This window comes from Aotus nancymaae, unplaced genomic scaffold (assembly GCF_030222135.1).
Source record: "Aotus nancymaae isolate 86718 unplaced genomic scaffold, 86718_ANA_hifiasm-v0.15.2.pri h1tg000089l, whole genome shotgun sequence".
NCBI classification, from domain to species: Eukaryota; Metazoa; Chordata; class Mammalia; order Primates; family Aotidae; genus Aotus; species Aotus nancymaae.
This window is the reverse complement of record NW_026988504.1, coordinates 18,520,955-18,543,304: the sequence shown is the minus strand read 5'-3', so window position 1 is coordinate 18,543,304 and position 22,350 is coordinate 18,520,955. Positions and strand designations below refer to the sequence as shown.

At 52.9% G+C, this 22,350-nt stretch overlaps 3 protein-coding genes and 1 pseudogene across 4 annotated transcripts; all 4 read right to left on the bottom strand.

Moving 5' to 3' along the window:
• Positions 1 to 1,011: 1,011 nt before the first annotated feature.
• Positions 1,012 to 2,476, bottom strand: LOC110568898 (somatotropin-like). Its single transcript, XM_064369638.1, has 4 exons — positions 2,467 to 2,476; positions 1,725 to 1,846; positions 1,475 to 1,639; positions 1,012 to 1,209 (listed from the first exon to the last, which is right to left on the bottom strand). The coding sequence occupies exons 1-4, from the start codon at positions 2,474 to 2,476 to the stop codon at positions 1,012 to 1,014; spliced, it is 495 nt and encodes a 164-aa protein (XP_064225708.1).
• A 3,420-nt stretch (positions 2,477 to 5,896) lies between these two features.
• On the bottom strand, positions 5,897 to 8,237 carry LOC135271710 (somatotropin-like). 2 transcript variants are annotated; one of them, XM_064369654.1, is made up of 5 exons: positions 8,186 to 8,237; positions 7,026 to 7,186; positions 6,698 to 6,817; positions 6,441 to 6,605; positions 5,897 to 6,188 (listed from the first exon to the last, which is right to left on the bottom strand). In XM_064369654.1, exons 1-5 carry the CDS (start codon positions 8,235 to 8,237, stop codon positions 5,991 to 5,993), a joined length of 696 nt encoding a protein of 231 aa, XP_064225724.1. In that variant the 3' UTR covers positions 5,897 to 5,990. The 2 variants fall into 2 exon arrangements, with proteins under 2 accessions (XP_064225724.1, XP_064225725.1); XM_064369655.1 differs by lacking the exon at positions 8,186 to 8,237 and adding an exon at positions 7,439 to 7,448.
• Positions 8,238 to 10,931: 2,694 nt separating this feature from the next.
• LOC135271679 (somatotropin-like) lies at positions 10,932 to 12,397 on the bottom strand. Its single transcript, XM_064369425.1, has 5 exons — positions 12,388 to 12,397; positions 11,977 to 12,137; positions 11,648 to 11,767; positions 11,391 to 11,555; positions 10,932 to 11,129 (listed from the first exon to the last, which is right to left on the bottom strand). Exons 1-5 carry the CDS (start codon positions 12,395 to 12,397, stop codon positions 10,932 to 10,934), a joined length of 654 nt encoding a protein of 217 aa, XP_064225495.1.
• Positions 12,398 to 19,930: 7,533 nt separating this feature from the next.
• On the bottom strand, positions 19,931 to 21,322 carry LOC135271712 (somatotropin-like; annotated as a pseudogene).
• Positions 21,323 to 22,350: the final 1,028 nt, after the last annotated feature.

Sequence of the window (22,350 nt, the reverse complement as noted above, 5' to 3'; positions counted from 1 at the left end):
CATGGGGTCACTGGGAGGGCGGAGACACCACTTACCCCTGCTCCTTCCAGCACCACCAAAGAGGAGGAGCCAGGTGGGAATGGAGGAGGGTCCCTGAGCTCCACGTAGCTTTCTGCGTCCCCCACCATCCTTCCTCCAGTGTCAACTGGGACATGGAGCCCCCATGACAGGGCCTTTTAGCCAGTGCTGGGGACTTAGATGTGGACTGTGAGTTCTGCAGGTGGTGCTGGTTCCCACCCCTCTCCATTGATCTTCCTAAGGGAAGCGAGTATCAGCTGGGATTTATCCCTTCCCATCCAGTCCTCATTGCTTACGTTGTTATCTATCTGGCACCTGTCGGCACTTTATTTGCAACCCCAATGAAAATGTGTCTTCCACTTCCCTTGCCCTAATTCAGACCCCAAATGTTCTGGTTCTGTATGTATCAACCTGATTTTTGCATTGTTCTCATTTCCCAAGGGTAGTTAGGCTTAAGAAATAGTCACCATAAAATTCTTCTGCACACACGTAGTTCTGTGACATTGTTTTCTCACCTGTTGGGAAATTTTTGCCTCTGCACTTAAAAGCCTGCTTGTTTTCATTTATTCCCACTCCTGGGGGGCTAGGTTTGGTGTTGCTGGTGATGGTTGGGGAAGAAGGAATACTTTCAAGTCATCTCTGCGATGACCAGGGAGCTATTACCAGCAACTGGGAGCACTGACCTGGTGGAGTGGTCTCAGTGAGTAATAGACAGCAGTCATGTGCCAGCTTCCTTCTGGCCCAGGAAGAGGCAAGTCCTTTATGTTTCAGGAGCCTGGTTCCCAATAGACCCCACAGGCCCTGCAGGTTGTCTTCCCAACCTACCCCTTGCTCCATACCCCCACCCCCACCCCATAATATTAGAGAAGGACACCTAATCAGACAAAATGATGCAACGTAATTTTATTAGGACAAGGCTGGTGGGCACTGGAATGCCACCTTCTGGGGCGAGGAGAGGTACTGGAGAGGGGTCTCAGGGATGCCACCCGGCAGCTAGGAGCCACAGCTGCCCTCTACAGAGCGGCACTGCACAATGCGCAGGAACGTCTCGACCTTGTCCATGTCCTTCCGGAAGCAGTAGAGCAGCCCGTAGTTCTTGAGCAGTGCGTCATCATTCTGCGAGTTGATGTCAAACTTCCTGTAGGTCTGCCTGAAGATCTCCCCAGTCCGGGGGCTGCCATCTTCCAGCCTCTGCAAAGTGAAGGAAGAGAAGGAGAGGCCAAGCGCTTGGACACTGTTCCCTCCCTCTCTGTCATTCTTTTCCCTCCCTCCCCTCCAAGGCTCCAGGGTATAGAGAAAGGCCTGGAGGATTCACGAGTGGAAATGAAGAATAAGCTGAGTTCTCCTGGGTCAGGGCCTGACTGCTAAAAAGAGAGCCGCAGTGTTTCTGTTTCTTTCCCCCAGCTCTGGAAGCCAATGGGGCCCCAGGATTGGGGACCCCTGGTGCCACCCTCACCCCCATCAGAGTTAGGATGACTTCCTCTAGGTCCTTCAGGTACTCATAGATGTCAGTATTCGAGATGCTATGCAGTTGGTTCTTGGCAAAGACATTCCTGAGGAACTGCACAGGTTGGAGCCACAACTGGATGAGCAGCAGGGAGATGCGGAGCAGCTCTAGGTTCTGCAGGGGAAGGACCAGCAGTGGGTGTGCTGCCCGGGGACTCTGATCACAGGCCTCCCCATCCCTGCCTGGGGAGAAGGTGGGCACCCATGGATTTCTGCTGAGTTTCCCTTTTGTTAGCTGGTGTTGGGACAGACTCTGAGAAGGAGAGATACGTCTGGGGATTCTGCAGGAAGGAATACTTCTGTTCCTTCGGGATATTGGCTTCTTCCTAGAAGAAGGACCGCCCACCAAGCTCTATGCTGGTGACCAGCTCCCACTCTTCCTTTTCTGGGACCTCACTCAGTGTATGCTCATCTGCCTGCATCTTCACTTCAGAAACAACCCTGAGCTCCTTTGTCTCCTCCCATTACTTCCCAGCAGGGAGTCACTCCTTCCTGCCACCCCTGATGGGCACCTATTCCCTAAGAGCTTACAAATCCTGGTAGGTGTCAAAGGCCAGTTGGTGCAGGCGATGGGCACGAGCATAGTGTCATCACAAAGCCTGGATAAGGGAATTGTTGGGAAGTCACCTTGAAGCTGGGGCAGGCAGAGCAGGGCAAGAGCCAGGAGCAGGGATGCCTGGGAGCCTGGGGAGAAACCAGAGAGCAAGGGAGGGAGCCAGAGAGCAAGAGGCCAGTGATCTTCCTCAGGGGCTGTTTATTTTTTTAATCTCTCTGGGACCAGAACCATTCTGAGATTGGCCAAACAGCTGGGTTTAGATGGCCAAACCCACATTCAGAAGCCCCAAACTTGAGGGTTAGTGCCCCCGTCCCATCTACAGGGTGCTGCCTCTTCCCTCTTCCCTCGGGACATACTGTGCCCTAAGGGATTTTAGGGGTACCTACCTGCAGCCATTGCAGCTAGGTGATTTGTCCACAGGACCCTTAGTGGTTTGGGGAGTTGGGCCTTGGGATCCTGGAGCTGGTTTCTTGTCAGCCCATGTTATACCCTCGCCCCTTCTCTCTGCCTGCTGGACCCCACTTGTTTCTATGCACGTTCATGCAAGGGGACCACTGACGTGCGTGAGCTAATGATAATTTAGAAGCTTCTCCTACACATGCTGGTATCATGCCCCCTGGCTTGTCATCTTTCCCTTCCCACTGTCACCAGCGCTGTGAGGGTTGTGCACAGAGTGTCAGCCAGAGGCACCACCCATCCTGGCCTCTTTAAGGGACGGGTGGGTGCCCTCTGGCAGCATGCCATGGTGGCCAACCTGAAGGCAGGAAAGGATGTCAGGATAGCCAGTCCTTGAGACCCACACGGACCCCATCCCACTCTCTATCCTATCCCTTTCCTCCTCCCCGCATGGTTCCTGTCCTCCCACCAGAGAGAGAGTGTGTGCTGGGAAAAGGGGCCAACCACAGCCAATGGATTCTGGGGGTTCTGGGCAAGATTCAGTCCTGAATTCCACTTTGAGTCCTCCTGGGCCCGCCTGAGGGAGCTGGATGCAGTGCTAACACTGACCACTAGAGGAAATCAACCCCATACTTTGTCCTCCTCTTTCACTGTGCCTTGGGGCTCCCACAAGGACCGACCATCTGGCAGAAGAACCTCCACACTAAAGGTATTGCCTCAGCGCCTCGGATCTGCTGCAGAGATACAAACCAAGAAACAGAAGTCCTGGGAACAGACATGAACCACAAGCGCTTCCTCCCATAGCCCTGAAACCATCAGAGAATCTCAAAGTTGGAAGAGCTCTTGAAGGTTTGAGTCTCCTCCCCAGCTTTGGAACTCAGAACACGTCCCGCTGAAATATGCCCTATGCAGTCATGGAAGCCCATCCTACTTTTTCTCCTCCTCCTTTCCAGCTCTGTGTAGAGCTTATCCAGTTGCAAAGGGCCTGCCTGTGCATTCTCACATCTGACCTGTCACTTGTCTTGTGAAGGAGCTATTATGATCATCTCATTTCACAGATCAAGAGACTGAGGCTCAGAGAGACTGACTTGCATGAGCTACCTCAGCCAGGGCAGCAGATCTCCACAAGCTTGCTCTTCCCACAATGCGTCATTCAAAGTCCTTTCTCCAGGCTGGGTACAGTGACTCACACATGTAATCCCAGCATTTTGGGAGGCTGAGGTGAGTGGATCACTTAAGGTCAGGAGTTCGAGACCAGACTGGTCAACATGGCAAAACTCCATCTCTATTAAAAATACCAAAATTAGCTGTGCATGGTGAGGGATGCCTGTAATCCCAGCTACTAGGGAAGGTGAGGTGGGAGAATCCCTTGAAACCAGGAGGCAGAGGTTGATGAAAGCCAAGATCACACCTCTGCACTCCAGCCTTGGTGATATAGCAGAAGTCCCACTCAAAAAAAAAAAAAAAAAAAAAAAAAGTCCTTTCTCCAGAACAGGTAGTGTGGTGCTACTCAGTTATATAGTTATTCTAGCTGCTGCTGCTGCTGCTTTTTTTTTTTTTTTTTTTTTTCAGACGGAGTCTGATTCTGTCACCCAGGCTGGAGTGCAATGGCATGATCGTGGCTCACTGCAACCTCTGCCTCCTGGGTTCAAGTGATTCTCCCGCTTCAGCCTCCTGAGGAGCTGGGATTACAGGCATCCACCACTATGCCGGGCTAATTTTTGTACTTTTTTAGTAGAGACGGGGCTTCACCACGTTGGCCAGGCTGGTCTGAAACTCCTCCTGACTTCAGGTGATCTGCCTGCCTTGGCCTCCCAAATTACTGAGATTACAGGGATGAGTCACTGCTCCCAACCCAGTTATATCAGCTTCTAAATTTCTCTGAGTTTAGGGATCCTGCCCCCAACGCAAGCAGTCCTTTGCCTCATTTTGTCCTTCCACAAGGGGCAGATATTCTCCCTCAATTCCCAGGTGAGAATGGCCCGGTGGCACGGGGTGCCTTTTAGAAACTTCACAGCAGGACAAGGCGAAGGCAGAGAAGGCCAGGACTGAGCCTACTGTCTCCTGGTGCCCAGGGTTGGGGCTGTTCCAATATCGTCTGGAGGTCACAAGCAACAGATGCCCCCCAAAGATGAGAGCAGGAATGAACACCCACTCCTGCCCTGAAATCTTCCACCCCTGAGTTTAAGGGCCTCGAGCACTCGATGCTGTAGAAACACAAGCAAGCAAACAAGCAAACGCTTCCAGAAGTGGTTGGCAGTGGTGTTGCCAATCAACATTGAAAACCCACAACCCTGTGGTCGAGGATGTGAATGCTGGGCCCTGCCACCTCCTCCTTTTCAGAGCAGAAGACGGAGCTCATCTGCCACCACTCCTGAAGCATTACCCAACCAGCACCCCAGACTTATCATCTGCTGGGAGGGCACTGGGCTGTGGGCTGTTCTCCAGGAGGGCTATGGGAAGATTCCAGGGAAATGTCATCAATGATACCAGCTCTGAGAAACATGGGATCCCTAGGAGGGTGGAGACACCACTTACCCCTGCTCCTTCCAGCACCACCGAAGAGGAGGAGCCAGGTGGGAATGGAGGAGGGTCCCTGAGCTCCACGTAGCTTTCTGTGTCCCCCACCATCCTTCCTCCAGTGTCAACTGGGACATGGAGCCCCCATGACAGGGCCTTTTAGCCAGTGCAGGGGACTTAGATGTGGACTGTGAGTTCCGCAGGTGGTGCTGGTTCCCACCCCTCTCCATTGCATCTTCCTAAGGGAAGCGAGTATCAGCTGGGATTTATCCCTTCCCATCCAGTCCTCATTGCTTACGTTGTTATCTATCTGGCACCTGTAGGCACTTCATTTGCAATCCCAATGAAAATGTGTCTTCCACTTCCCTTGCCCTAATTCAAATGCCAAATGGTCTGGTTCTGTACATCTCAAATTTATTTCTGCATTGTTCTCATTTCCCAAGGTTCATTGGGCTTAAGGAATATTCATCTTAAAATTCTTCTGCACACAAGTAATTCCATGACATTGTTTTCTCACCTGTTGGGGAAGTTTTGCCTTTGCACTTAATAGCTGGTCTTGTTTTCATTTATTCCCACTTCTAGGGGGTAGGTTTGGTGTTTCTGGTGACGGTCGTGGAGGAAGAAATGCCTTCAAATCATCTCTGGGTTGACCAGTGAGCTGTGACCAGCAAGCTGGGAGCACTGACCTGGTGGAGTGGCCTCAGTGAGTAATAGACAGCAGTGCTGTGCCGGCTTCCTTCTGGCCCAGGAAGAGCCAAGTCCGTTATGTTTCAGGAGCCTGGTTCCCAACAAACCCCTCTGGCTCTGTGGGTTGTCTTCCCAACCTGCCCCTTGCTCCATACCGCCACCCTCCACCCCATAATATTAGAGGACACCTAGTCAGACAAAATAATGCGACTTAGTTTTATTAGGACAGAGCTGGTGGGCACTGGAGTGCCACCTTCCAGGCCCAGGAGAGGCACTCAGGAAGGGCCACAGGAATGCCACCCGGCAGCTAGAAGCCACAGCTGCCCGGCACAGAGTGGCACTGCACAATGCGCAGGAACGTCTCGACCTTGTCCATGTCCTTCCGGAAGCAGAAGAGCAGCCAGTAGTTCTTGAGCAGTGCGTCATCGTTGTGCGAGTTTCTGTCAAACTTGCTGTAGGTCTGCCCGAAGAGCTCCCCAGTTTGGGGGCTGCCATCCTCCAGCCTCTGCAAAGTGAAGGAAGAGAAGGAGAGGCCAAGTGCTTGGACACTGTTCCCTCTCTCTCTCATTCATTCTTTCTCCTCCCTCCCTCTAAGGTGTAGAGAAAGGGCTGGTGGATTCACGAGTGGAAATGAAGAATAAGCTGAGTTCTCCTGGGTCAGGGCCTGACTGCTAAAAAGAGAGCAGCAGTGTTTCTTTCCCCCAGCTCTGGAAGCCAGTGGGGCCCCAGGATTGGAGACAGCTGGCGCCATCCTCACCCCCATCAGAGTTTGGATGCCTTCCTCTAGGTCCTTCAGGTACTCATAGACATCGGTGTGCAAGATGTTATGCAGTCGGCTGTTGGCAAAGACACTGCCGAGGAGCTGCACGGGCTCGAGCCAGGACTGGATGAGCAGCAGGGAGATGTGGAGCAGCTCTAGGTTCTGCAGGGGAAGGACTGGCAGTGGGTGTGCTGCCCGGGGGCTCTGACCACAGGCCTCCCCCATCCCTGCCTGGGGAGAGGGCGACCACTCACGGATTTTGTCAGCACTTCCTCCTTGTTGGCAGGTGTCGGGATAGACTCTGAGAAGCAGAGGAAGGTATTGGGGTTACGCAGGAAGAAATACTTCTGTTCCTTCGGGATATAATTTCCTTCCTAGCAGAAAGATCACACATCAAGGTCTATGCTGGTGACCAGCTCCCATTCTTACTTTTCTGGGACCTCATTCAGCATGTGCTCATCTGCCTGCATTTTCACTTCAGAAAACAACCATGAGCTCCTTCATCTCTCCCCATTACTTCCTAGCAGGGGAAAGTCACCCCTTCCTGCCACCCTGATGGGCACCTATTCCCCAAGAACTTACAAACTCCTGGTAGGTGTCAAAGGCCAGCTGATGCAGCTGATGGGCAAGGAGCATAGCGTCATCAAAAAGCCTGGATAAGGGAATTCTTGGAATGGCACCAGTCTCTTGAAGCCAGGGCAGGCAGAGCAGGGCAAGAGCCAGGAGCAGGGACATCCGGGAGCCTGGGGAGATACCGTAGGGGAAGGGAGGGAGCCAGAGAGCAAGTGGCCAGCGCTCTTGCTCAAGGGCAGTTTTTTTTTAGTCTCCCTTCAGGGACCAGGAACATTCTGAGATTGGCCGAATATCTGGGCTTAGATGGTGATGCTCACATCCAGAAGCCCCAAGCCTGAGGGTTAGAGCCCCCGTCCCATCTACAGGGCGCCGCCTCTGCTGTCCAGACACATCCTGCTCATAGGGGTTTTAGGGGCGCTTACTTGCAGTCATTGCAGCTAGCTGAGCTGTCCACAGGACTCTCCGTGGTTTGGGGAGTTTGGCCTTGGGATCCTGGAGCTGGTCTCTTGTGGGCCCTTTTATACCCTCGCCCCTTCTCTCTGCCTGCTGGCCCCCACCTGTTTCTATGCATGTTCATGCAAGGGGGGCCACTGACGTGCTTGTGCTAATGGATAATTTAGAAGCTTCTCCCACACATGCTGGTATCATGCCCCCTGGCTTGTCATCTTTCCCTTCCCACCGTCACCAGCGCTGTGAGGGTTGTGCACAGAGTGTCAGCCAGAGGCACCACCCATCCTGGCCTCTTTAAGGGGCGGGTGGGTGCCCTCTGGCAGCATGCCATGGTGGCCAACCTGAAGGCAGGAAAGGATGTCAGGATAACCAGTCCTTGAGACCCACACGGACCCCATCCCACTCTCTATCCTATCCCTTTCCTCCTCCCCGCATGGTTTCCGTCCTCCCACCAGAGAGAGTGTGTGCTGGGAAAAGGGGCCAATCACAGCCAATAGATTCTGGGGGTTTAGGGCATGATTCAGTCCTGAATTCCACTTTTGCAGAGTCCTGGGCCCGCCTGAGGGAGCTGGATGCAGTGCTAACACTGACCACTAGAGGGAACCAACCCCATTCTTGGCCGTCCCCTCTCCCTGAGCATTCGGGCTCCTCCAGGTCCCTGGGACAAACAGACTCAGGCTATTACCCCAGCATCTTGGACCGGCAGCAGAGGTAAAAACCAAGAAACAGAAATCCTGGCAACAGACATGAATCACAAGCGCTTCCTCCCATAGCCCTGAAACCGTAAGAGAATCTCAAAGTTGGAAGAGCTCTTGAAGGTTTGAGTCTCCTCCCCAGCTTTGGAACTCACAACGCATCCTGCTGAAATATGCCCTATGCAGCCATGGAAGCCCCTCCTTCTTTTTCTCCTCCTCCTTTCCAGATCTGTATGGAGCTTATCCAGTTGCAAAGGGCCTGCCTGTGCATTCTCACATCTGACCTGCCACTTGTCTTGTGAAGGGCCTATTATGATCATCCATTTCACAGATCAAGAGACTGAGGCTCAGAGACACTGACTTGCATGAGCTACCTCAGCCAGGGCAGCAGCTCTCCACAACCTTGTTCTTCCCACATTGTGTCATTCAAAGCCCTTTCTCCAGGCCGGGCATGGTGGTTAACACCTGTAATCCCAGCACTTTGGGAGGCTGAGGTGGGTGAATCATTTGAGATCAGTGATTCAAGAACTGCCTGGTCAACATGGCAAAACTCCATCTCTATTAAAAACAGCAAAATTAGCTATGCATGGTGGCACATGCCTATAATTCCAGTTACTTCTTGAGGGCAGGGGAGTGGGTGAGGTGGGAGAATCCCTTGAACACAGGAGGCAGAGGTTGCAGTGAGCCAAGATCCCACCTCTACACTCAGGCCTTGGTGACATAGCAGAACTCCAGCTTAAAGAAAAAAAAAAAAGAAGAAGACAGAGCAGGTAGTGTGGTGCTACTAGTTACTTAGTTATTCTGGCTTCTTTTTTTTTTTTTTTTCCAGATGGAGTCTCATCCTGTCACACTGGAGTGCAGTGGCATGATCTTGGCTCACTGCAACCTCTGCCTCCTGGGTTCAAGTGATTCTCCCACCTCAGCCTCCTGAGTAGCTGGGATTACGGGCACCAACCACTATGCGGGGCTAGTTTTTGTACTTTTTTAGTAGAGACGGGGTTTCACCGTGTTGGCCAGGCTGGTCTCAAACTCCTGACTTCAGGTGATCCACATGCCTTGGCCTCCTAAGTACTGAGATTACAGGTGTGAGTCACCGCTCCCAATACAGTTATTTCAGCTTCTAAATTTCTCTGAGTTCAGGGATCCTGCCCCCAACACAAGCAGCCCTTTGCCTCATTTTGTCCTTCTATAAGGGGCAGATTGTTCTCCCTCAATTCCCAGGTGAGAATGGCCCAGTGGCATGGGGTACCCTTTAGAAACCTCACAGCAGGACAAGGCGAAGGCAGAGAAGGCCAGGACTGAGCCTCCTGTCTCCTGGTGCTCAGGGCTGAGTCTATTTCAGTATAATCTGAAGGTCACAAGCATCAGATGCCCCTAGAGATGAGAGCAGGAAAGAACACCCTCTCCTGCCCTGAAATCTTCCACCCCTGAGTTTAAGGGCATTGAGCACTCGACGCTGTAGAAACACAAGCAAGCAAACAAGCAAACGCTTCCGGAAGTGGTTGGCAGTGGTGTCGTCAACCGACATTGAAAACCCACACCCCTGTGGTCGAGGATGTGAATGCTCGGCCCTGCCACCTCCCCCTTTTCAGAGCAGAAGACAGAGCTCATTTTCTGCCGTCATTCCTGAAGCATAACCCGACCAGCACCCCAGACTCATCATCTGCTGGGAGGGCACTGGGCTGTGGGCTGTTCTCCAGGCACGCCTGTGGGAGGATCCGACAGGGATGTCATCAATGATACCAGCTCTGAGAAACATGGGGTCACTGGGAGGGTGGAGACACCACTTACCCCTGCTCCTTCCAGCACCACCAAAGAGGAGGAGCCAGGTGGGAATGGAGGAGGGTTCCTGAGCTCCACGTAGCTTTCTGCGTCCCCCACCATCCTTCCTCCAGTGTCAACTGGGACATGGAGCCCCCATGACAGGGCCTTTTAGCCAGTGCAGGGGACTTAGATGTGGACTGTGAGTTCTGCAGGTGGTGCTGGTTCCCACCCCTCTCCATTGCATCTTCCTAAGGGAAGCGAGTATCAGCTGGGATTTATCCCTTCCCATCCAGTCCTCATTGCTTACGTTGTTATCTATCTGGCACCTGTAGGCACTTCATTTGCAACCCCAATGAAAATGTGTCTTCCACTTCCCTTGCCCTAATTCAAATGCCAAATGGTCTGGTTCTGTACATCTCAAACTTATTTCTGCATTGTTCTCATTTCCCAAGGGTCATTGGGCTTAAGGAATATTCATCTTAAAATTCTTCTGTACACACGTAGTTCTGTGACATTGTTTTCTCACTTTTTGGGGAAGTTTTGCCTCTGCCGTTAATAGCCTGTCTTGTTTTCATTTCTTCTCACTCCTGGTGGGCTAGGTTTGGTGTTTCTGGTGATGATCGGAGAGGAAAAAATGCTTTCAAGTCATCACTGGGATGACTGATGAGCTGTGACCAGCGAGCTGGGAGCACTGACCTAGTGGAGTGGCCTCAGGAAGTAATAGACAGCAGTCATGTGCCAGCTTCCTTCTGGCCCAGGAAGGGGCAAGTCCTTTATGTTTCAGGGGCCTGGTTCCCAATAGACCCCACAGGCCCTGCGGGTTGTCTTCCCAACCTGCCCCTTGCTCCATAACCCCACCCCCACCCCATAATAATAGAGAAGGACACCTAATCAGACAAAATGATGCAATGTAATTTTATTAGGATAGGGCTGGTGGACACTGGAGTGCCACTTTTCGGGGCCAGGAGAGGCACTGGGGAGGGGTCTCAGGGATGCCACCCAGCAGCTAGAAGCCACAGCTGCCCTCCACTGAGCGGCACTTCACAATGCGCAGGAATGTTGCGACCTTGTTCATGTCTCTCCGGAAGCAGTAGAGCAGCCCGTAGTTCTTGAGCAGTGCGTCATCGTTTTCCAAGTTGATGTCAAACTTGCTGTAGGTCTGCCCTAAGATCTCCCCAGTCCGGGGGCTGCCATCTTCCAGCCTCTGCAAAGTGAAGGAAGAGAAGGAGAGGCCAAGCGCTTGGACACTGTTCCCTCCCTCTCTCAGTCATTCTTTTCCCTCCCTCCCCTCCAAGGCTCCAGGGTATAGAGAAAGGCCTGGAGGATTCATGAGTGGAAGTGAAGAATAAGCTGAGTTCTCCTGGGTCAGGGCCTGACTGCTAAAAAGAGAGCAGCAGTGTTTCTTTCCCCCAGCTCTGGAAGCCAGTGGGGCCCCAGGATTGGGGACCCCTGGTGCCACCCTCACCGCAATCAGTGTTAGGATGACTTCCTCTAGGTCCTTCAGGTACTGATAGATGAAGCTGTTTGAGACACTAGGCAGTTGGCTGTTGGCAGAGACACTGCTGAGGTACTGCACGGGCTTGAGCCACAACTGGACGAGCAGCAGGGAGTTGTGGAGCAGCTCTAGGTTCTGCAGGGGAAGGACCAGCAGTGGGTGTGCTGCCCGGGGGCTCTGACCACAGGCCTCCCCCATCCCTGCCTGGGGAGTGGGTGGGCACTCACAGATTTCTGCAAAGTTTCCTTTCTGTCAGTGGGTGTTGGGATAGACACTGAGAAACAAAGGGAGGTCATGGCGTTCTGTCGGAAGAAATCGCTCTGTTCCTTCAGGCTACGAGCTTCTTCCTAGGAGAAGGATCGCCCATCAATACCTATGCTGGTGACCAGCTCCCATTGTTCCTTTTCTGAGACCTCACTCAGTGTATGCTCATCTGCCTGCATCTTCGATTCAGAAAACAATCCTGAGCTCCTTCGTCTCCTCCCATTACTTCCCAGCAAGGCAAAGTCACCCCTTCCTGCCAACCTTGACATGCATCCATTTGTCAAGAGCTTACAAACTTCTGGTAGATGTCAAAGGCCAGCTGGTTCAGGCGATAGGCGCGGATCATAGCATAGTCATAAAGCGAGGATAAGGGAATTGCTGGGAAGGCACCAGCCTCTCGAAGCCAGGGCAGGCAGAGCAGGGTGAAAGTCAGGAGCAGGGATGCCTGGGAGACTAGGGAGAAACCAGAGGGCATGGGAGGGAGCCGGAGAGCAAGAGGGCAGTGCTCTTGCTCAGGGGCTGTTTCTTTTCTGTCTCTCCCTCCAGGGACCAGGAACATTCTGGTCCAAATATCTGGGCTTACATGGCGATACCCACATTCAGAAGCCTGAAACCTGAGGGTTAGTGCCCCCCGTCCCATCTACAGGGCGCCGCCTCTCCCCTCAGGACATCTAATGCAGAAAGGGATTTTAGGGGCACTTACCTACAGCCATTGCAGCTAGGTGAGCTGTCCACAGGACTCTCCGTGGTTTGGGGAGTTGGGCCTTGGGATCCTGGAGCTGGTCTCTTGTGGGCCCTTTTATACCCTCGCCCCTTCTCTCTGCCTGCTGGCCCCCACCTGTTTCTATGCACGTTCATGCGAGGGGGGCCACTGACGTGCCTGTGCTAATGGATAATTGAGAAGTTTCTCCTACACATGCTGGTATCATGCCCCCTGGCTTGTCATTTTTCCCTTTCCACCGTCACCAGCGCTGTGAGGGTTGTACACAGAGTGTCAGCCAGAGGCACCACCCATCCTGTCCTCTCTTTTAGGGGCAGGTGGGTGCCCTCTGGCAGCATGCCCTGGTGGCCAACCTGAAGGCAGGAAAGGATGTCAGGATAGCCAGTCCTTGAGACCCACACGGACCCCATCCCACTCTCTATCCTATCCCTTTCCTCCTCCCCACATGGTTCCTGTCCTCCCACCAGAGAGAGAGTGTGTGCTGGGAAAAGGGGCCAACCACAGCCAATAGATTTTGGGGGTTCTGGGCAAGATTCAGTCCTGAATTCCACTTTGAGTCCTCCTGGGCCCGCCTGAGGGAGCTGGATGCAGTGCTAACACTGACCACTAGAGGGAATCAAGCACATACTTTGCCCTCCACTTTCCCTGCGCCTTGGGGCTCCCACAGTTCTGTGGGGATGAAGAAACCAGACTCAAGCAGAGATAAAAACCAAGAAACAGAAATCCCGGCAACAGACATAAACCGCAAGCACTTCCTCCCATTGCCCTGAATCCATCAGAGAATCTGAAAGTTGGAAGAGCTCTTGAAGGTTTGAGTCTCCTCCCCAGCTTTGGGACTCAGAACACATCACACTGAAATATGCCCTATGCAGCCATGGAATCCCATCCTCCTTTCCAGCTCTGTGTAGAGCTTATCCAGTTGCAAAGGGCCTGCCTGTGCATTCTCACATCTGACCTGTCCCTTGTCTTGTGAAGGAGCTATTATGATCATCCCATTTCACAGATCAAGAGACTGAGGCTCAGAGAGACTGACTTGCATGAGCTACCACAGCCAGGGCAGCAGATCTCCACAAGCTTGCTCTTCCCACAATGCATCATTCAAAGTCCTTTCTCCAGGCCAGGCATGGTGGTTAACACCTGCAATCCCAGCATTTTGGGAGCCTGAGGTGGGTGGATCATTTGAGGTCAGGAGTTCAAGACCAGACTGGTCAACAGGCAAAACTCCATCTCTACTAAAAATACAAAAATTGGCTGTGCATGGTGGCCCATGCCTGTAATCCCAGCTACTCCGAAGGGTGAAATGGGAGAATCCCTTGAACCTATGAGGCAGAGTTTGCAGTGAACCAAGATTGTGCCACTGCACACCAGCCTGGTGCCAGAGCAGAACTGCATCTCAAAAAAAAAAAAAAAAAAAAGAAAGAAAGAAAGATAGAAAGAAAAAAGTTCTTTCTCGAGTGCAGCATGGTGCTATTCCTTTAGTTATTTCTGCTGGCTCTTCTTCTTCCTCCTCTTCCACCTCTTTCTCTTCTTCTCCTTCTCTTTCTTCTTCCTTCCCCTCATCCTCCTTCTCCTTCTCTCCTTCTTCTTCAAAATGGAGTCTCATTCTGTCACCCAGGCTAGAGTGCAGTGGCATGATCTTGACTCACTGCAACCTCTGCCTCCTGGGTTCAAGGCATTCTCCCACCTCGGCCTCCTGAGTAGCTGGGATTACAAGTGCCCCCCACTATGCCAGGTGAATTTTTGTACTTTTTTAGTAAAGATGGGGTTTCACCATGTTGACCAGTCTGGTCTTGAACTCCTGACTTCAGGTGATCTGCCCGCCTTGGCCTCCCAAGGTACTGAGATCCAACCCAGTTATTTCAGCTTCTAAATTTCTCTGAGTTCAGGGATCCTGTCCCCAACACGAGCAGCCGTTTGCCTCATTTTGTCCTTCTATAAGGGGCAGATTGTTCTCCCTCAATTCCCAGGTGAGAATGGCCCAGTGGCACGGGGTGCCTTGTGGAAACCTCACAGCAGGACAAGGTGAAGGCAGAGAAGGCCAGGACTGAGCCTCCTGTCTCATGGTGCCCAGGGTTGGGGCTATTTCAATATCACCTGAAGGTCACAAGCATCAGATGCCCCTAGAGATGAGAACAGGAAAGAACACCCTCTCCTGCCTGAAATCTTCCACCCCTGAGTTGAAGGGCATCGAGCACTCGATGCTGTAGAAACACAAGCAAGCAAACAAGCAAACGCTTCCAGAAGTGGTTGGCAGTGGTGTTGACAATCAACATTGAAAACCCACAACCCTGTGGTCTAGGATGTGAATGCTGGGCCCTGCCACCTCCCCCTTTTCAGAGCAGAAGACAGAGCTCATTTTCTGCCGTCATTCCTGAAGCATAACCCGACCAGCACCCCAGACTCATCATCTGCTGGGAGGGCACTGGGCTGTGGGCTGTTCTCCAGGCACGCCTGTGGGAGGATCCGACAGGGATGTCATCAACGATACCAGCTCTGAGAAACATGGGGTCACTGGGAGGGCGGAGACACCACTTACCCCTGCTCCTTCCAGCACCACCAAAGAGGAGGAGCCAGGTGGGAATGGAGGAGGGTCCCTGAGCTCCACGTAGCTTTCTGTGTCTCCTACCATCCTTCCTCCAATTGTCACCTGGGACATGGAGCCCCCATGACAGGGCCTTTTAGCCAGTGCAGGGGACGTAGATGTGGACTGTGAGTTCTGCAGGTGGTGCTGGTTCCCAGCCCTCTGTGTTGCATCCCCCTAAGGGAAGCGAGTATCAGCTGGGATTTATCCCTTCCCATCCAGTCCCCATTGTCTCCATTGTTATCTGAGTTTCCTTTTTGCTGGCAGGTGTCGGGATAGACTGTGAGAAGGAGAGGGAGGTCTGGGGGTTGTGGCACCTGCTGGCACTGCGTTTAGAAATCCAAATAAAATATCTCATCCACTTTCTTGCCCTAATTCAGACCCCAAATGCTCTGGTTCTGTACATCTCAAATTCATTTTTGCATTGCTCTCATTTCCCAAGGGTAGTTGGGCTTAAGGAATATTTATCTTAAAATTCTTCTGCACACAAGTAATTCCAAGACATTGTTTTCTCACTTTTTGGGGAACTTTTGCTTCTGCACTTAATAGCCTGTCTTGTTTTCATTTATTCCCACTCCTGGGGGGCTAGGTTTGGTGTTGCTGGTGATGGTTGGGGAGGAAGAAGTGCCTTCAAATAATCACTGGGATGTTCAGTGAGCTGTGACCAGCGAGCTGGGAGCGCTGACCTGGTGGAGTGGCCTCAGGAAGTAATAGACAGCAGTGCTGTGCCTGCTTCCTTCTGGCCCAGGAAGAGGCAAGTCCTTTAGGTTTCAGGGGCCTGGTTCCCGATAGACCCCACAGGCCCTGCAGGTTGTCTTCCCAACCTGCCCCTTGCTCCATACCCCCACCCCCACCCCATAATATTAGAGAAGGACACTTAGTCAGACAAAATGATGCAACTTAATATTATTAGGCAGGGCTGGTGGACACTGGAGTGCGACCTTCCGGGGCCAGGAGAGGCAATAGGGAGGGGTCACAGGTATGCCACCCGGTAGCTAGAAGCCACAACTGCCCTCCACAGAGGGGCACTGCACAATGCACAGGAATGTCTGGACCTTATCCGTGTCCTTCCGGAAGCAGTAGAGCAGCCCGTAGTTCTTGAGCAGTGCGTCATTGTTCTGCGAGTTGATGTCAAACTTCCTGTAGGTCTGCCTGAAGATCTCCCCAGTCTGGGGGCTGCCATCTTCCAGCCTCTGCAAAGGTCTCCCTCAGGGACCAGGAATATTCTGAGATTGGCCGAATATCTGGGCTTAGATGGTGATGCTCACATCCAGAAGCCCCAAGCCTGAGGGTTAGAGCCCCCGTCCCATCTACAGGGCGCCGCCTCTCCTCTCCAGACACATCCTGCTCATAGGGGTTTTAGGGGCGCTTACTTGCAGTCATTGCAGCTAGCTGAGCTGTCCACAGGACTCTCCGTGGTTTGGGGAGTTTGGCCTTGGGATCCTGGAGCTGGTCTCTTGTGGGCCCTTTTATACCCTCGCCCCTTCTCTCTGCCTGCTGGCCCCCACCTGTTTCTATGCACGTTCATGCAAGGGGGGCCACTGACGTGCCTGTGCTAATGGATAATTTAGAAGCTTCTCCCACACATGCTGGTATCATGCCCCCTGGCTTGTCATCTTTCCCCAGCGCTGTGAGGGTTGTGCACAGAGTGTCAGCCAGAGGCACCACCCATCCTGGCCTCTTTAAGGGGCGGGTGGGTGCCCTCTGGCAGCATGCCATGGTGGCCAACCTGAAGGCAGGAAAGGATGTCAGGATAACCAGTCCTTGAGACCCACACGGACCCCATCCCACTCTCTATCCTATCCCTTTCCTCCTCCCCGCATGGTTCCTGTCCTCCCACCAGAGAGAGAGTGTGTGCTGGGAAAAGGGGCCAACCACAGCCAATGGATTCTGGGGGTTCTGGGCAAGATTCAGTCCTGAATTCCACTTTGGCTGAGTCCTCCTGGGCCCGCCTGAGGGAGCTGGATGCAGTGCTAACACTGACCACTAGAGGGAACCAACCCCATTCTTGGCCTTTCACTCTTCCTGAGCCTTGGGGCTCCCCCAGGTCTGTGGGGACGAAGAACCCAGACTCAGGTTATTACCCCAGCTCCTTGGACCTGCAGCAGAGGTAAAAACCAAGAAACAGAAATCCTGGCAACAGATAAGACCCACAAGCGTTTCCTCCCATAGCCCTGAAACCATCAGAGAATCTCAAAGTTGGAAGAGCTCTTGAAGGTTTGAGTCTCCTCCCCAGCTTTGGAACTCAGAACGCATCCTGCTGAAAGATGCCCTATGCAGCCATGGAAGCCCCTCCTCCTTTTTCTCCTCCTCCTTTCCAGCTCTGTATGGAGCTTATCCAGTTGCAAAGGGCCTCCCTGTACATTCTCACATCTGACCTGTCACTTGGCAAAGGGCCTCCCTGTACATTCTCACATCTGACCTGTCACTTGTCTTGTGAAGGAGCTATTATGACATCCCATTTCACAGATCAAGAGACTGAGGCTCAGAGAGACTGACTTGCATGAGCTACCTCAGCCAGGGCAGCAGAACTCCACAAGCTTGCACTTCCCACATTGTGTCATTCAAAGTCCTTTCTCCAGGCCGGGCATGGTGGTTAACACATATAATTCCAGCACTTTGGGAGGCTGAGGTGGGTGGATCATTTGAGATCAGCAGTGCAAGACCAGCCCAGTCAACATGGCCAAACCCCATCTCTATTCAAAATACAAAAATTAGCTGGGCATGCTGGCGAATGCCTATAATCCCAGCTACTCGGGAGGGTTAGGTGGGAGAATCCCTTGAACACAGGAGGCAGAGGTTGCAGTGAGCCAAGATCCCACCTCTACACTCAGGCCTTGGTGACATAGCAGAACACCAGCTCAAAAAAAAAAAAAAAAAAAAAAAGTGTTGGGGGGTTCTTTCTCCAGAGCAGGTAGTGTGGTGCTACTACTTAGCTATTCTGGCTTCTTTTTTTTTCCAGATGGAGTCTCATCCTGTCACACTGGAGTGCAGTGGCATGATCTTGGCTCACTGCAACCTCTGCCTCCTGGGTTCAAGTGATTCTCCCACCTCAGCCTCCTGAGTAGCTGGGATTACGGGCACCAACCACTATGCGGGGTTAGTTTTTGTACTTTTTTAGTAGAGACGGGGTTTCACCGTGTTCGCCAGGCTGGTCTCAAACTCCTGACTTCAGGTGATCCACATGCCTTGGCCTCCTAAGTACTGAGATTACAGGTGTGAGTCACCGCTCCCAATACAGTTATTTCAGCTTCTAAATTTCTCTGAGTTCAGGGATCCTGCCCCCAACACAAGCGGCCCTTGCCTCATTTTGTTCTTCCATAAGGGGCAGATTGTTCTCCCTCAATTCCCAGGTGTGAATGGCCCAGTGGCACGGGGTGCCTTTTAGAAACCTCACGGCAGGACAAGGCGAAGGCAGAGAAGGCCAGGACTGAGCTTCCTGTTTCCTGGTGCCCAGGGCTGAGTCTATTTCAGTATAATCTGAAGGTCACAAGCATCAGATGCCCCCTAGAGATGAGAGCAGGAAAGAACACCCTCTCCTGCCTGAAATCTTCCACCCCTGAGTTTAAGGGCATTGAGCACTCGATGCTGTAGAAACACAAGCAAGCAAACAAGCAAACGCTTCCGGAAGTGGTTGGCAGTGGTGTCGTCAACCAACATTGAAAACCCACACCCCTGTGGTCGAGGATGTGAATTCTGGGCCCTGCCACCTCCCCCTTTTCAGAGCAGAAGACAGAGCTCATTTTCTGCCGTCATTCCTGAAGCATAACCCGACCAGCACCCCAGACTCATCATCTGCTGGGAGGGCACTGGGCTGTGGGCTGTTCTGCAGGCACGCCTGTGGGAGGATTCGACAGGGATGTCATCAACAATACCAGCTCTGAGAAACATGGGGTCACTGGGAGGGTGGAGACACCACTTACCCCTGCTCCTTCCAGCACCACCAAAGAGGAGGAGCCAGGTGGGAATGGAGGAGGGTCCCTGAGCTCCACGTAGCTTTCTGCGTCCCCCACCATCCTTCCTCCAGTGTCAACTGGGACATGGAGCCCCCATGACAGGCCCTTTAGGCCAGTGCAGGGGACTTAGATGTGGACTGTGAGTTCTGCAGGTGGTGCTGGTTCCCACCCCTCTCCATTGCATCTTCCTAAGGGAAGCGAGTATCAGCTGGGATTTATCCCTTCCCATCCAGTCCTCATTGCTTACGTTGTTATCTATCTGGCACCTGTCGGCACTTCATTTGCAACCCCAATGAAAATGTGTCTTCCACTTCCCTTGCCCTAATTCAAATGCCAAATGGTCTGGTTCTGTACATCTCAAACTTATTTCTGCATTGTTCTCATTTCCCAAGGGTCGTTGGGCTTAAGGAATATTCATCTTAAAATTCTTCTGCACACAAGTAATTCCATGACATTGTTTTCTCACCTGTTGGGGAATTTTGCCTCTGCACATAGTTGCTCTTGTTTTCATTTATTCCCACTCCTAGGGGGTAGGTTTGGTGTTTCTGGTGATGGTCGTGCACGAAGAAATGCCTTCAAATCATCTCTGGGCTGACCAGTGAGCTGTGACCAGCAAGCTGGGAGCACTGACCTGGTGGAGTGGCCTCAGTGAGTAATAGACAGCAGTGCTGTGCCGGCTTCCTTCTGGCCCAGGAAGAGCCAAGTCCATTATGTTTCAGGAGCCTGGTTCCCAACAAACCCCTCTGGCTCTGTGGGTTGTCTTCCCAACCTGCCCCTTGCTCCATACCCCCACCCCCCCCATAATATTAGAGAAGGACACCTAGTCAGACAAAATAATGCGACTTAGTTTTATTAGGACAGAGCTGGTGGGCACTGGAGTGCCACCTTCTGACCCCAGGAGAGGCACTCAGGAAGGGCCACAGGGATGCCACCCGGCAGCTAGAAGCCACAGCTGCCCGCCACAGAGTGGCACTGCACAATGTGCAGGAACGTCTTCAACTTGTTCATGTCCTTCCAGAAGCAGAAGAGCAGCCCGTAGTTCTTGAGCAGTGCATCGTTGTGCGAGTTTCTGTCAAACTTCCTGTAGGTCTGCCTGAAGAGGTCCCCAGTCCGAGGGCTGCCATCTTCCAGCCTCTGCAAAGTGAAGGAAGAGAAGGAGAGGCCAAGCGCTTGGACACTGTTCCCTCCCTCTCTCGGTCATTCTTTTCCCTCCCTCCCCTCCAAGGCTCCAGGGTATAGAGAAAGGCCTGGAGGATTCACGAGTGGAAATGAAGAATAACCCGAGTTCTCCTGGGTCAGGGCCTGACTGCTAAAAAGAGAGCAGCAGTGTTTCTTTCCCCCAGCTCTGGAAGCCAGTGGGGCCCCAGGATTGGGGACCCCTGGTGCCACCCTCACCCCCATCAGAGTTTGGATGACTTCCTCTAGGTCCTTCAGGTACTGATAGATGAAGCTGTTTGAGACACTAGGCAGTTGGCTGTTGGCAGAGACACTGCTGAGGTACTGCACGGGCTTGAGCCACAACTGGACGAGCAGCAGGGAGTTGCGGAGCAGCTCTAGGTTCTGCAGGGGAAGGACCAGCAGTGGGTGTGCTGCCCGGGGGCTCTGACCACAGGCCTCCCCCATCCCTGCCTGGGGAGTGGGTGGGCACTCACAGATTTCTGCAGAGTTTCCTTTCTGTTAGTGGGTGTTGGGATAGACACTGAGAAGCAAAGGGAGGTCATGGCGTTTATGTCGGAAGAAATCGCTCTGTTCCTTCAGGGTACGAGCTTCTTCCTAGGAGAAGGACCGCCCATCAATACCTATGCTGGTGACCAGCTCCCATTGTTCCTTTTCTGAGACCTCACTCAGTGTATGCTCATCTGCCTGCATCTTCGATTCAGAAAACAATCCTGAGCTCCTTCATCTCCTCCCATTACTTCCCAGCAAGGCAAAGTCACCCCTTCCTGCCAACCTTGACATGCATCCATTTGTCAAGAGCTTACAAACTTCTGGTAGATGTCAAAGGCCAGCTGGTCAGGCGATGGGCATGGAGCATAGCATTGTTGTAAAGCGATGATAAGGGAATTGCTGGGAAGGCACCAGCCTCTGGAAGCCAGGGCAGGCAGAGCAGGGTGAAAGTCAGGAGCGGGGGCGCCCCAGAGACTAGGGAGAAACCGGAGGGCATGGGAGGGAGCCGGAGAGCAAGAGGGCAGTGCTCTTGCTCAGGGGCTGTTCTTTTGGTGTCTCTCCCTCCAGGGACCAGGAACATTCTGCGACTCGCCAAATATCTGGGCTTAGATGGTGATACTCCCATTCAGAAGCCCGAAACCTGAGGGTTAGTTCCCCCGTCCCATCTACAGGGCGCCGCCTCTCCCCTCAGGACATATAATGCCAGAAGGGATTTTAGGGGCACTTACCTGCAGCCATTGCAGCTAGGTGAGCTGTCCACAGGACTCTCCGTGGTTTGGGGAGTTTGGCCTTGGGATCCTGGAGCTGGTCTCTTGTGGGCCCTTTTATACCCTCGCCCCTTCTCTCTGCCTGCTGGCCCCCACCTGTTTCTATGCACGTTCATGCGAGGGGGGCCACTGACGTGCCTGTGCTAATGGATAATTGAGAAGTTTCTCCTACACATGCTGGTATCATTTCCCCTGGCTTGTCATCTTTCCCTTCCCACTGTCACCAGCGGTATGAGGGTTGTGCACAGAGTGTCAGCCAGAGTCACCACCCATCCTGGCCTCTCTTTAAGGGGCAGGTGGGTGCCCTCTGGCAGCATGCCCTAGTGACCAACCTGAAGGCAGGAAAAGGATGTCAGGATAGCCAGTCCTTGAGACCCACACGGACCCCATCCCACTCTCTATCCTATCCCTTTCCTCCTCCCCGCATGGTTCCCGTCCTCCCGCCAGAGAGAGTGTGTGCTGGGAAAAACCAAGCCAATAGATTCTGGGGGTTCTGGGCAAGATTCAGTCCTGAATTCCACTTTGGCTGAGTCCTCCTGGGCCCGCCTCAGGCAGCTGGATGCAGTGCTAACACTGACCACTAGAGGGAACCAACCCCATACTTTGCCCTCCACTTTCCCTGCGCCTTGGGGCTCCTTCAGGTCCGTGAGGACGAAGAACCCAGACTCAGGGTGTAACCCCAGCTCCTTGGATCTGCAGCAGAGATGCCAACCAAGAATCAGAAATCCCGGCAACAGACATGAACCACAAGCGCTTCCTCCCATAGCCCTGAAACCGTAAGAGAATCTCAAAGTTGGAAGAGCTCTTGAAGGTTTGAGTCTCCTCCCCAGCTTTGGGACTCAGAACACATCACACTGAAATATGCCCTATGCAGCCATGGAAGCCCCTCCTCCTTTTTCTCCTCCTCCTTTCTAGCTCTGTGTAGAGGTTTTCGAGTTGCAAAGGGCCTCCGTGTGCATTCTCACATCTGACC